This window comes from Oryza sativa, chromosome 1 (assembly GCF_034140825.1).
Source record: "Oryza sativa Japonica Group chromosome 1, ASM3414082v1".
NCBI classification, from domain to species: Eukaryota; Viridiplantae; Streptophyta; class Magnoliopsida; order Poales; family Poaceae; genus Oryza; species Oryza sativa.
Genome location: NC_089035.1, coordinates 33,252,909 through 33,265,860, shown reverse-complemented (window position 1 = coordinate 33,265,860; position 12,952 = coordinate 33,252,909). Strand labels below are relative to the sequence as shown.

At 45.8% G+C, this 12,952-nt stretch overlaps 2 protein-coding genes across 2 annotated transcripts; one reads left to right on the top strand and one right to left on the bottom strand.

Moving 5' to 3' along the window:
• Nucleotides 1-1,763: 1,763 nt before the first annotated feature.
• On the top strand, nt 1,764-3,575 carry LOC4324713 (homocysteine S-methyltransferase 4). Its single transcript, XM_015766017.2, has 5 exons — nt 1,764-2,170; nt 2,260-2,316; nt 2,411-2,631; nt 2,715-3,039; nt 3,153-3,575. The coding sequence occupies exons 1-5, from the start codon at nt 1,988-1,990 to the stop codon at nt 3,351-3,353; spliced, it is 987 nt and encodes a 328-aa protein (XP_015621503.1). The 5' UTR covers nt 1,764-1,987; the 3' UTR covers nt 3,354-3,575.
• A 60-nt stretch (nt 3,576-3,635) lies between these two features.
• On the bottom strand, nt 3,636-7,677 carry LOC4324712 (signal recognition particle subunit SRP54 2). Its single transcript, XM_015766016.2, has 9 exons — nt 7,234-7,677; nt 7,053-7,152; nt 5,894-6,047; nt 5,664-5,814; nt 5,430-5,578; nt 4,846-4,946; nt 4,616-4,773; nt 4,361-4,475; nt 3,636-4,291 (listed from the first exon to the last, which is right to left on the bottom strand). The coding sequence occupies exons 1-9, from the start codon at nt 7,462-7,464 to the stop codon at nt 3,960-3,962; spliced, it is 1,491 nt and encodes a 496-aa protein (XP_015621502.1). The 5' UTR covers nt 7,465-7,677; the 3' UTR covers nt 3,636-3,959.
• Nucleotides 7,678-12,952: the final 5,275 nt, after the last annotated feature.

Below are 12,952 nucleotides of genomic sequence, written 5' to 3'. Positions count from 1 at the left end.
ATTAATCCATTTCAAGTTTTTTAGCTAATACTTAATTAATCTAAACTATAATCGCGTGCTTTGTTTTCCGTGTCAGGTGCCTCCCTAACACAGCCTTAAGCTTGCTAAGATGTGACCAAGAATTCGTTCGTCTCAACTTATGTGCAATATTTGTTGGCAAATGATGATAAAGTATAACTAGAAATCAAACACAACCTAAATCTAATCTAACCTTTTATGTTCTTTTTTTTTTCGAAATTTATGTAGGCAAGATATCTGTTGTATCTAACTCTAACTCTAGAACGGAGAGAACGAAGCGGCCTAGAGGTGTGGTGATGAGCGGGTTGTTCATTTTGTTCGATTTTCTCTCTTGTCCATTGAATATTGCCACTTTCCCCTATTTTTTCTCTCTTCTCAAGTACAAATCATGATTTTACAGAAAATATACAGCTGCGGCTTTAAATTTAGATTTGAACTATTCATGCTCGTTACACCTTATACAGGCTGATTGCTCTAGAGCGGTTATCACCGGGATTCCAATACCAGAGAGCAAGGATAATAGTATAGTTCATTTCCTACTATTAGCTCATCTTAAAACCAATATATATAATAGATTAGCTATAAGATTGGCTACAATTTTCTTCTCCTCTCTCTATCTATCACTTACACATTTAATGTATTTATCTTGGATATTGTGCTAAGTTAGCTCTTGTATAAGAGCCAACCTTTTGATTTTTTTGTTACCTCTCCTCCACGTAAGTTTACAGTAGGCTTATAGTTCACTATTATACTTGCTCTGATTAGAATCGAGCTCCTGCATTTTTGTTTCGAACCGCGAGCCAGCACGTACTAACTGTGCCACAACGCTAAACGTATCGACCCGTCCTCTCCGCTTTTCTAGCTATTACCTGTTCCTTGCCTCAAAGCGATTCAACCCGGAGGGGGAAAAATGGGTTAGTTTGATCCATAGTTATTTAGATAAATATCATTATAATTCGTGTATTCATAGATGTGATTAAAATTTTACGAAATTGAAACCGTGATGATGATTTTGCTTAAAATGTTTCTCTGAATCAAATACTATAATATCGTGCAAGCTCTCCGCTTAAGTCTGAATGTATCTTGTCATCTTGTGGAAAGCGGGTTCAGATAACAACGAATGATCATGTCCCCTATACCTTAAAAAGAAAAAATAATCAAGGTTGAAGGGCTAGTTTAATATTGGAACCTTTTAGACCTTGTTCGATTAATTCCTTCGATAAAATGATTAGGAGAAATTTAGAGAGGATATATTCCACATGTATTATGATATAAAATTATTCTTCCTCAAATCTTTTCATTTTTTTTATTAAACGAACAGGCCTTAGGTTGCTTTTTTTTTATAAGAAAGTTTTTGTTTGGCCTATCACGGAGGGTCGGAGGCCCTCGCGCCTCGTTGATGCGGCGCGTCACGCGTGCTCTGGAAGCTGGTGCCTCTCTACTGATAGGGTGTTTGGGAGAGAGGGACTGGGATTTTTTTTTTTAAGCCAGTCCCTCTCTCCCATACAGCCCCCGAGTCTACTCCCGTTCAACTTCGAGCACCTGACGCTACGGGCTACGGGGGTCGCGACGACGTCGCGTGCTGCTGCCGTGCCCGCGTACGTGCCGTGCTGCGGTGCCACCACGCATCACGCTTCACGCTTCACGCATGCCCGCCGCGCGTTTCCGGCGGCGTCGGGATTACCAAGGCGCGGGCGATCGAGGTGTAGGGCCGCTACTGGTGGAGTCGAGCGAGTGCAACATATGATGATTTCTTTTTCTTCTGCCCATAATAAAGGTTGGGCATTTTGCTAGTGTTGTGTATATATGAACAAGAACGCGCCCAGAGATCCCTCCATTAATTATCCCCCCTCTCTGCTCCGTCAGTCGGTTTGGCGGTCGATCGATCGGTGACGCCGTGACGGTGTATGTAGGCCGACTGGTCCACGTACGTGCGGTGCGATTGCTGTTGTGATCGAGGAACCGCGAAATGGGTCGCGGGGGCGACGTGGACGGCGCGGCGGGCGCGCTGCGGCGGTTCGTGCGGGAAGCGGGAGGGTGCGCGGTGGTGGACGGCGGGCTGGCCACGGAGCTGGAGGCGCACGGCGCGGACCTGCATGACGAGCTCTGGAGCGCCAGCTGCCTCGTCTCCGCCCCTCACCTCATCCGCAAGGTCACCCAACACACGATGCGTGGTCCTTCACTTTCTCCATAACATAACTCCGAGTTGTTCTGACGGCTTCGTGCAATTAAGCGCTGCAGGTGCATTTGGACTACCTCGACGCCGGCGCCAACATCATAACCTCGGCGTCTTACCAGGTGTTTGACAAGCTGTTGATATAGTAATAGTATATGGCGTCTAACGTCGGCTATAATCTCGGTGTCGTATATACGGTCTCATTTTCGCATGCAGGCGACGATACAGGGGTTCCAGGCGAGAGGCCTGTCGCGTGAGCGGAGCGAGGCGCTGCTTCGTCGGAGCGTCCACATCGCGCAGGAGGCGCGCGCCATCTTCGCCGAGGGCTGGTCCAAGGGCCCGTACGCCAACCACCGCTCCTCGCCGCGCCGGCCCGTGCTCGTGGCCGCCTCCATCGGCAGCTACGGCGCCTATCTCGCCGACGGCTCCGAGTACACGTACGCACGCCCCGATCGATCAGTCGTTGATCCCTGGCTATATACATATAGTTGTTTAGTTCGATTACGTGTGCTGTGTGCAGCGGCGACTACGGCATATCGGTGACCAAGGAGACGCTCAAGAGCTTCCACCGGAGGAGGCTGCAGGTGCTCGCCGACGCGGGGCCCGATCTCATCGCGTTCGAGACGATCCCGAACAAGCTGGAGGCGCAGGCGAGCGGCGACCCCATCACGGAGTGCGCCGCCGTGGCCGACGCCTGCGCGAGGGTCGGCGCCGTCGGGGTGAACTGCACCGCCCCCAGGCTGGTGCACGGCCTGATCCTCTCCATCAGGAAGGTGACGAGCAAGCCGGTCGTCGTGTACCCCAACAGCGGGGAGACCTACGTGGCCGAGACCAAAGAATGGGTGGTCAGTGCACACCGTTGATTTTGTACTTCTTGTTTTGGTTTGTACTGTACGTGTTCTTTCGATCGATTGGTCGTACGATACACGCGTTACGTGATGCAAATGCAATGGTGCAGGAGTCGGAGGGCGGCGCGTCGGAGACGGACTTCGTGTCGTGCGTCGGCAAGTGGAGGCAGGCGGGCGCCGCCCTCGTCGGGGGTTGCTGCAGGACGAGCCCGGCCACGGTGAGGGCCATCTCGTGGGCGCTGCGTGAATCGGATGACGCCGTGGGTGGTGACGGCGATCGCGACGATTTCCCTGCAGTGGCCGTGCTCTAGTTGTTCCTGCCTTGTCGTCGATCATCGAGTCTCGTGGTTGTCTGGTTGAGCGCGCAGTTTTGTGTGTGTATCCATGCTTCCAATCAATGGAAAATGGAAATAAAATGGTTCGGTTCGTGCAGTTTATTCGATTTTCAACACCTTCTCGCCTTCTCGGTCCAGGAGGAACACAATCTTTCACATCTTGTAACGAAAAATAAATTGATCCGCCTCAATGTTTCATCTCTAATGGGCTTGTCTATGGCTACTGATCCTATTGGCTTGGACTTGAATCACGAATCATTGAATCAGCTAAAAAGAGGCCCAAAACTTCGTTGATTTTATTTAGGGTGCTTACACGTCTGAGTAGCACGCAGGAAACAAAACAAAACGCGGATTCGGTAATTCTTCCCAAACAGATTCTATAAATAAAATCTCGGTAAGAACTTTGGGGAGCTACGATTTGCCTATGATAAACAAATTTTACATCGGGGTGCATGTGTATCCTCATCTGGTAACATAATTGCAGCAGTCAGTATCATCTTCAAAACTCTCATTTAGCACCCTGGTGAACAATCTGTCTACAGCCATATCTCTGACGATTTGTCAAATGCAATCAGGATCTGTTTACTTATCACCACCCATGCCTCCAAACATGCCACCCATTTCTTTTGAGCCCATTTGTTTCATCAAAGATTGCAGGCCACCCATGCCGCCTATCTGCTTCAGCATCTGCGGCGGGAGAACTTTGCTCATGTGCTGAACGTTCATGTTGCGGGACAGTGCACTCATTTCTCCTTTCTTTGGTATCTTGAGCCCTTTCATCTTGCTCCAGATTTTAGCAAGCCGCTTGTACTCTTCGAGCATGTCGACAACATCTCTGACAGGTCGGCCAGATCCCCGAGCAATCCGAAGAATACGCGATTCAGTCATCAATTTAGGATTTGTGCTGTCAAGCTCTGAGATAAAATTTTGACATCAGCATAATAAATAAGTATACAGGGGGAAATCATCAACCACACACTCACCTCCATCTGTCATGGAATCCATCATCGTCATGTACCGTTTAATCTTAGCTTGGCTTTCCTTCTCATGTCCCTTTGGCATCAATTCAGAACTAAATCCAGGCAACATTGAGAAAACCTGCAAACACACCAATCCAGATTTAAAAGCGTGCTGTGATAATCTTAAAAGAAATGAACCCTGGGCATGTCAATTAAACAAGTAAACAGACATCATGAGCTGTACGTTTCATTTCACCGCAAGTAAAAGATGTTGCTAACCTGGCCAATAGGACCCATTTTCAAGATGTTCTGGAACTGCTCATACATAAGTCTCAGAGTGAAGGTTCCTTCAGACAGCTTCTGCAAAAGCTCAGGTTGTTGATCAGTGGGTACTACTTCATGAATCTTGTCCATAAACCCCGACCAGTCTCCCATGCCTGTCAATTACACTACAAAGGTTAACCATAAGAAACACTCAGCAACATGGGACACGTAGTATTTTCACTGACCTAAAAGACGACTGACAAATGGTTTCACATCAAAAACTTCAAACTCATCGATGTGTTCTCCTGTTCCAATAAATATCACTGGACTTTTTGTTGCTGCAACCCTGTAAAGAAACAAGGGTGTCAGATATGATAAGTCATTAACAGATTCTGAAATGTTAATAGGTATTCATTCACAGTATCAACCCTAAATAAGGCATTTTTCACAAAAGGAAATGACTACATGAACAGAGAAAGTGTCGTGCACACAGGATCTCTGCACTTTGAACTTTTAAAGTATGCTATCCTGAAGCACATACAATATGATGAAACTGTTTTGCGGATACCACATCTAAATGCCACAATATCATGATTTCACCAAGCTCAGGTACTTAAAATAAAATTTGCATTAACTGAACTAAACTTCATGGTTGACTTGACACTATATGGTTATCTAGAATAAAACAGGGCTCTATAAGAGTTCTTGTTTTAAATATGACCCAAAGTTCACACAAGATCTCTTTCAGATTATATGGAAACAGTACTCATGAAGTGGGAAAGAGAATAGAACAAATATGCTATCGCAAGGGAAAGAAGAGAATACTAACGCGCTAAGTGCGCCACCTCCTTTCGCATGGCCATCCATTTTAGTGACAATCACAGCACCAACAGAAACACTTTGCTTAAATGCTTGTGCCTGATCAAATGCAGCCTGACCGATACTACTGTCCATCACAAATATTACCAGATCTGGTTTCTGCAGAGAAGCACAAAAATGTGTTTTAGTTTTTCACTATAATCAGGGTGTTTCTCGAAGTACTTCAAAATTTTGACTATATTACCGTCGCTTCTGAAACTTGGCGCATTTCTTCAAAAAGGGCTGCTTCTTGTTTGTGCCTTCCACTCGTATCTACAATGATGAGATCACAGTTTTCTTTCTTGAACCTCTCCACACCCTCAACAGCAATTTTCACTGGATCAGACTCCATGTAGCTGCAACAAGACACCCATTAGGGGGGAAAAAAGAATACATAAGGTTAAACAAAAGTTAAAGGTAGACAAAATATAGCACCTTCCGTAAAAAGGAATCTTGGCCTTTGTTGCATTCTGTTTTAACTGATCAAAAGCACCAGCCCTAAATGTATCAGCACAAACAAGTGCTGGCTTAAATCCCTTGCGCTGATGATAATATGCATATTTGGTACAAGTAGTAGTTTTACCAGAACCTGCATGGACACGGTGCTTGTCATGGGAATGGAATATTGCAATTCTATTAATGAATCTAAAAAGCAGAAGATAAAAGCCAAACAGAACAGAACATTGGTCTTTGTGGCTAAAGCAAACAACAGGGTTCATTGCTAAGCCAGGTAGTTTGACAAGAATGACAAAACTTGCAATTTTGCACATATTTGCAACAGATCCATCCATCGGGAAGCCATAAAAAATTCTGGTTATAGTGTCCAATTGCAAAAAAAAAAGAGTAAAAAAGTGATAGAGTATATCTGTTCATGATGCATCATACACAAGCCCAGATAAGGAAAAAAACTAGATGAATGTCTTCGTGCAAGACCCAATTTAGGATTACTTAATAATATAAAATACTTAGATGATTCATTGCTTCTGAATGGGATGATCCAACAGATAAACCATGTCACACATGATAAGCCTAACTACAAGACCACAATAGGAACCCACGGTTCTTAAAAAGGAAAACTAAAGTACTCCAATAAATAAAGCTGTTGGACAAACTACTCGATACGTGCATGATTTATTCAGCTGCTCTGCTTTTTGACTAAACAGAAGAACATGAAACTAAAATAAGAAAAACAAAACTTGCAGCATCCTTGCAACAGTCATGCTAACACTAGCCATTAACTGGACCATGCACATGAATGGTTAGGATAACCATACTTGTGTGACCAATTCATTTTTATTTATTCTGCCTGGCAATAAAATCAGAAGAGAAACCACTTAATAGTTAATACTATCACATCCTTCTGTTTGAACTAATTTATCAAGTTCCCTTTCAGAATCATTCGCTGAGGCAAAGTTCTCAAATTCAGCTAAGATCATGGTGATTCAGAAAGTGTCTAATAAAAAGTCGTGATAGATAGGACAATTCTACTTTCTACATTCTTACCTTGTACAGATGTAATAAACCGAAATTATCATAAAAGAGAAAGCAGCAGAAGTAATTAATTGGGGCATAACTCAGCAGCAGCTAGACTGACCTTGCAAACCAACGAACATGACCACGCAAGGTTTCCCCTTCTTGGGAGTGAAGGAAGGCTTCCCGGGATCCAACATGTTGCAGAGCTCCGTGAAGACGGCCTAACCATCAAACCATCAGTCAACAAGATGCTGCAAATTACCCGCAAATTACACCGATGCGAAGGGGGCAGGGGGGCTCACCTGCTGGATGATGCGCCGCTTGTTGGTCCCGGCGGCGAGCGTCTCGAGGTTGACGATGCGCTTGATGTTGGACTGCATATCGCGGACCATCTTGAACTGGACGTCGGACTGCAGGAGCGCGCGCGAGATCTCGTTGAGGCAGTCGCTGAGCACCTTCTCGTCGATCACGGTGGCGTTGCTCATCTGCGCCAGCGCGCGGGAGATGCTCCCGCCGAGCTGCGCGAGCACCATCTTGCCCGGCCTTGGGGGATTCGCCTACCTCCGGTGGTCTCCCCTCCTCCTCCTCCAAACCCTACTTCCCCTCGGATCGCCGACGCGCGTGCGGGAGAGAATTAGGGTTCCGTCGATTGGGGGGACTGTATATCTATTGCGAGTTGGATGGATTACGCCGCCGCGGAGGTGGAGCCGTGGAGGTGGTGGTAATCCTCAGATGGGGGGCGACTCGGTTGAATACCGGGGATTCCTCCGACGGGAAGGCACGGAGTACGCGTGTGTGTAACACTATTCTTTTTTTCAAAAGAATAATAATAATTTTCATAAAACACTACATATTATATATAATGCAAATTACGCAAAACCACATTAATTTTAGCACGCGACGCATAATCTCAGGTATTATCATCCTAAAGTTTTACAAAACCACACCGTTAACCATTCTGATATACTTATAGATAAAAAATTTAAAAACAGATGTAATATTTATGTGATTGATAACAAATTCATAAATTTAAGCAATGATTTTAGAAGAGTAAAATCCATCACCGGTCCCTAAACTTGCAGATCACTCGTTTAGATCATCCAACTAAACAAGTTTAGAGACCGGGGTGACACAACCGAACAAGTTGGAGGACCTAAACGAGTGATCTGCAAGTTTAGGGACCGGGATGACACAGTCGAACAAGTTTGAGGACCTGAACGGTCGATTTGCGAGTTTAGGGACCGGGATGACATAGCGGTACAAGTTTAGGGACCGGTGATGGACTTTACTCATTTTAGAATTTATAAAACAGTGGTACATCTGTTAGTGATATGGTTCCGGGGGTATCAGAACCATAGGGAGGAGGCTGCCCCCGGTAGCCACGTGGCCCTCTCCTCGAGGGGGGTCGGGCCCGAGGCAGGGCGACGGCCGCCCCCTCCAAGTCTGGGGGTCGGGCTCCTCCGACCCCCTTCACATAGTGCCGCGTGTGTAGGGCAGCGCCCACCTAACCGCATTTAAGGCAGTGTGACCGAGCGCTCCACGCTGCATTAAATGCGGCACGTGGTGCGCCTAGCCGGATTGTGACCGGTCGAATGACCGATGTAGCCAAGGTAGTGCGCCTGCGCACTGGTTGCATGTCAGGCGGTGTGCCATCTGACATCCCCTGTCACGTCACGATGATGAGAGGTTGCTTAGCCTCTCATCACAGCCGAAGACGGTTTGCCTAACCCGGTTAGGATAGGGTTTACGTTTCCCGACGCAAGTGAGGATCCAAAAGTCTTCACTCATTAAATATCGAATGACATGCGTGTCCCCCGTGTCAGCCAGATAAATTTGACGGGCCCCACGCCATGGCAAGGCGTGCAAGAGACTTCCAAGGCAAGCAATGAGACATGCATTTAATGAGATTATCCTCCATAGATAGGCTAGGTAGACCCATGTGGTAACCCCTTAAGATATAAAAGGAGGTCCAAGCCTACCTAGGGAGAGGATGAGCCCTTTTTTTTAGAGCAGTCCTCTGCCCATCATCATCAACACCTTCTACTCCAATAAGGAGATATTGTAATTTCTCACACAATCAGCTAAGCACAGGAGTAGGGTATTACGCTTTTCAGCGGCTCGAACCTATATAAACTCCTTTTGTCTCATCGTTCTCGGGGGGTTCGACCCCCTCTAGACTGCCTTTCTCACCGAGTCCTCGAATCTCACCCGCTGCCCCCGGCCGAACCAACAAAGGGGGGCCTCACTGTCCCCCGCTAGTGGAGTTCACCCTCCGACAACATCACAGTTAAAATGATTAATAGTGTGGTCTTGTGAAACTTTATGATCATAATACTTTGGTTTATGTACCATATCTCAAAATTCATGTGGTTTTGTACAGATTGGACCATTAGCTCGTGAGATAAATGTCTCAAACTTAGATTGGCCGGACTAATATGAAAGGAGTATCAAAATATCACCTATTGACTCTGATATAAAGACCAAATCTAATTGTAATGCATAATTGAACCGAGACAAGCCATTACATCATAAGCATACTACTCCCTTTGCTGATAATACTTGTCGTTTTAGACAAGGGTTAGGTCAAACTTTAGAATCTTTGATTATGAATCATTTTTAAAATATTTGTCTTTCAAATATGGTCACTACATGTATAGATTAGTTCTAAAACGTACTTTAATAAAATCATATATTTGTTAACACTTTTACACATATTATAATGGAAAATAATAATCAAAGTTATTTTTTTGGAGACCATGCTCTTGTCCAAAATAACAAGTATTATCAACCCAGATGGAGTACATTTTGTCGGATTATGGTTTTCTCTGTTTTTTAGTGTGTTTTGGCACATGTTACGCTATTTTGCCAAAAATACAATCCTCATATTTGTACGAAATATTGCATAGTTGAAAAAAGGCTACATCGTTCGAACCAAAAAGGTTCACACCGTCCGAAAAAAGGCAGAAATTTCGGGTGGATTTCAATCAAATCCACCACCTTTAGATCCGTGCTGCGTTTCGCGCTACACTTCTTCTCCACCAACTCAGGCAAGATGGCAGCAACCTGACGAATTATGTCTCAAGTTGGGGTCAAGGTGGAAGGGTGGAGGAGGAGTTTGCCACCTTAGAAGGATGGTTATGGGAGGCGACAATGCAGTGAAGGGCAGTAGAACGGACGGGGAACGATGCGGCGACGACACCGAAGCCGCGGGGTCGACAGCAGGCGATGGAGGCAAAGCAAAGTGATTGGTTAACAAGCGAGGGAGACCGTGGCGCCTCCGGCGGCGGGGAGCCTCCGAAGACAAGGAAGAAGGTAGCACGGGGGCGCCACCACTAGCTTCAGGAGGAGGAGGAGGAGGAGGAGGAGGAGGAGGAGAGTTGAGAAGGGATGAGGAGGAAGGGGGGAGGGGAAGGTATGCGGGCCTTCCCGGCACGGTTGGCTCCTTTTCGACATTGGCGAGGCTTGACCGCGGGGGATTGGGCGGAGGAAGCGAACTCAATCAATTGATAGGGACTGGTGGCGTAGTCGTGGGAACATGAGGAGGTGAAATAGAGTTCAAGTTTAGAGAATGCATGAATCTTAGAATAAAAAATACAAGCTATGGGATGAGATTTTCTATCACGCGTTGTATAGGTGGTCCCAGAAAATGCCCACCTTCAATCAGGAACCAGTTTGGCAGTCATCATGTTCTACGAATGTATAGATCCTTTTTCCTTTGGTTTTGCTAGATTTCATACGACTAAAAGTTTGTAACTCTTTAGTTACCTAAATTTGCACATTGCCAACCCAAATATGCGATGCTATGCAATTAACTGTAGTTTTGTTATTATATATAGTTTTGCGCTGAATTTATCTAAGTTTGAATCATGTAATTTCATGAATTGCATGTTCATTTCATGTTTGTGTTAGAAAATAATTATTATTCAACTGTCGGAGATATGGGTCCGAGGGTATGCGAAGTGTGGGGAATCTACCTTCCTATCTTGCCGCGTGTCCCTACAGCCTAGTCCTGCCCCCGCAGCCCGCGAACCGCTGGAGCGGCCGGGAGGGGGGGTCGGGGCCTTGTGGTGCCACGTCATGCCCCTCGGGCCCTTGCACCGCTTCGCCCCGAGGCCCTCGCCCAGCCGCCATTTGGCGGGAGGAGCGAGCGAGGAGGGGGCCCAGGCTGAGCTTCCATTAATGCGCGCAACGCCCCAACTGCCCCCTGTCGTATTTAATGCAGTGAGGCAGACGTGCGGCGTGCTAATCTGACGCGCCATAGTCAAGAATGACCGGTCTGTGACCGACCTGACACCGGTCACGTCTGACTAGACCGACAACCGTGCTCCCACGTCGCGTCTGCTTCCGGCGGAGTGGAGGTAGGTATGACCCGTCCCATCGGAGGGTCATTCGGACGGCGGCCGCCACAAGTCTTCACCCATTAATGGGGGAATGACAGGGCTGTCCCCCGTGTCAGGCGAGGGACGGCGCTGGCCCCACTCAAGGGCAAGCTATGGCTTAGCTTCCGGGCGAAGGCACGGGTCGAGCCCGGTCAGGATAGGGTGGGTCCCCATCCGAAAGAAAAGTAGGTAGAGACGGTGCATGTGGTATCCCCTTGAGATATAAAAGGAGGACCTTGTCCACCAAAAGAGGGGACGACTCTCAGTAGGCTTGAACTCTAGGAGAAGAAGAGCGAGAGTGCTCTCCGGAGTTGAGGAACCCTTGTAACACTCAACCATAATCCCAAACACAGGAGTAGGGTATTACGCTTCTCAGCGGCCCGAACATGTATAATTCGATTGTGTGCAAGCTAACTAGTAGCCCTAGGGGCGGATACGTGATCTCTAAGAGGCGAGCTCCTTCCTCCGGTCGAACTCACGAAAGGGGGGGGGGGTCTCACGACCTCCCGCTATCGAGGGACTTCCCTCGACATCAACAATTTTAAAAAAGAGAGACTTTGTTTAAATAAGTAATAAAGGGAGTGATAAGAACTACTCCCTCTGCTCTATTATAAGTGCAGCCATAGTTTTCCGCGCCTAATTTTGATTATTTGTCTTATTTGAAAAAAAATAAAAACATACTTCCTCTGTTTCACATTATAAGACTTTCTAGCATTGCCCACATTCATATAGATGTGAAACGGAAGGAGTAAGTCACAAGCAAAGTATTATTCATGTTTTATCATCTCATAACAACAAAAATACTAATTATAAAAAAAATTAAATTAGATGGACGATTAAAGTTAAGCACGTAAACTTATGGTTGTATTTAAAATGGGAGGGAGTGAGTATTAGATTGTCATTCAGGAGGAAAAAAATGACTGAAGTACTCGAAAATTCCAGTCACATAGTAAAAGCTGGGCACTCCTTTTTCTTTCTTTATTCACACAAACGGTTTGTCCAACCAAACCAAATTAGTAAATTACAATAGGGCACCCTATCTATTGGTTCAATTTAGGACTACCAGAGAGGTTCCAGAGGGGAAAAGGAGTAGGGCGTGAAGGCAGTGATGGACTTCTGAAGGTGGCCGCAATCATCCATTAAGTGGATAGCGATGGATCGTCAAGGGTCAGCTCGGTTAGGCTGATTATCATTTGGACGTATTCGTAAGAAGCTAGCTAGGAGTACGGTTTAGGTGGTCTTTTTACTCTAAAATTTTCATTTACGACGATAGATCCAATTATCCAAACATAATTCCCATACCATTCTATCATATTATATAAAATAATTTTCGTTTCATCATACATTAGCATAAGAAAACGAATCCCTTTATTTCTTCCTTCTCATAAATCGATCCCTATATGCTCCAAATAGACGATATATTCGCTCAGCTCAAATTCAAATGAATTAACTTAGCAAAGTGAGTGTAACTCTTGATTAAATTTCTTATGATAGATCCAACACACATATGTTCAAGTTCTAGACTTAGACACGGGTTCTCACATAGAGGTAAGTGCGAGCACCTTATAATCGTCTCCGTTTATACTGTGTTTAAAAAAGAACCCAACTCAGCTCAGCTCACAAGAGACCCTCTTTGATTTAC

Coding starts and splice junctions, on each gene's coding strand:
- LOC4324713 (XM_015766017.2), top strand. CDS start 1,988: ATGGGTCGCGGGGGCGACGTGGACGGCGCGGCGGGCGCGCTGCGGCGG. Junction 2,171..2,259: donor CCCCTCACCTCATCCGCAAG/GTCACCCAACAC, acceptor TAAGCGCTGCAG/GTGCATTTGGACTACCTCGA. Junction 2,632..2,714: donor GCCGACGGCTCCGAGTACAC/GTACGCACGCCC, acceptor TGCTGTGTGCAG/CGGCGACTACGGCATATCGG.
- LOC4324712 (XM_015766016.2), bottom strand. CDS start 7,464: ATGGTGCTCGCGCAGCTCGGCGGGAGCATCTCCCGCGCGCTGGCGCAG. Junction 7,153..7,233: donor AGCGGCGCATCATCCAGCAG/GTGAGCCCCCCT, acceptor TTTGATGGTTAG/GCCGTCTTCACGGAGCTCTG. Junction 4,947..5,429: donor GGAGGTGGCGCACTTAGCGC/GTTAGTATTCTC, acceptor GTTTCTTTACAG/GGTTGCAGCAACAAAAAGTC.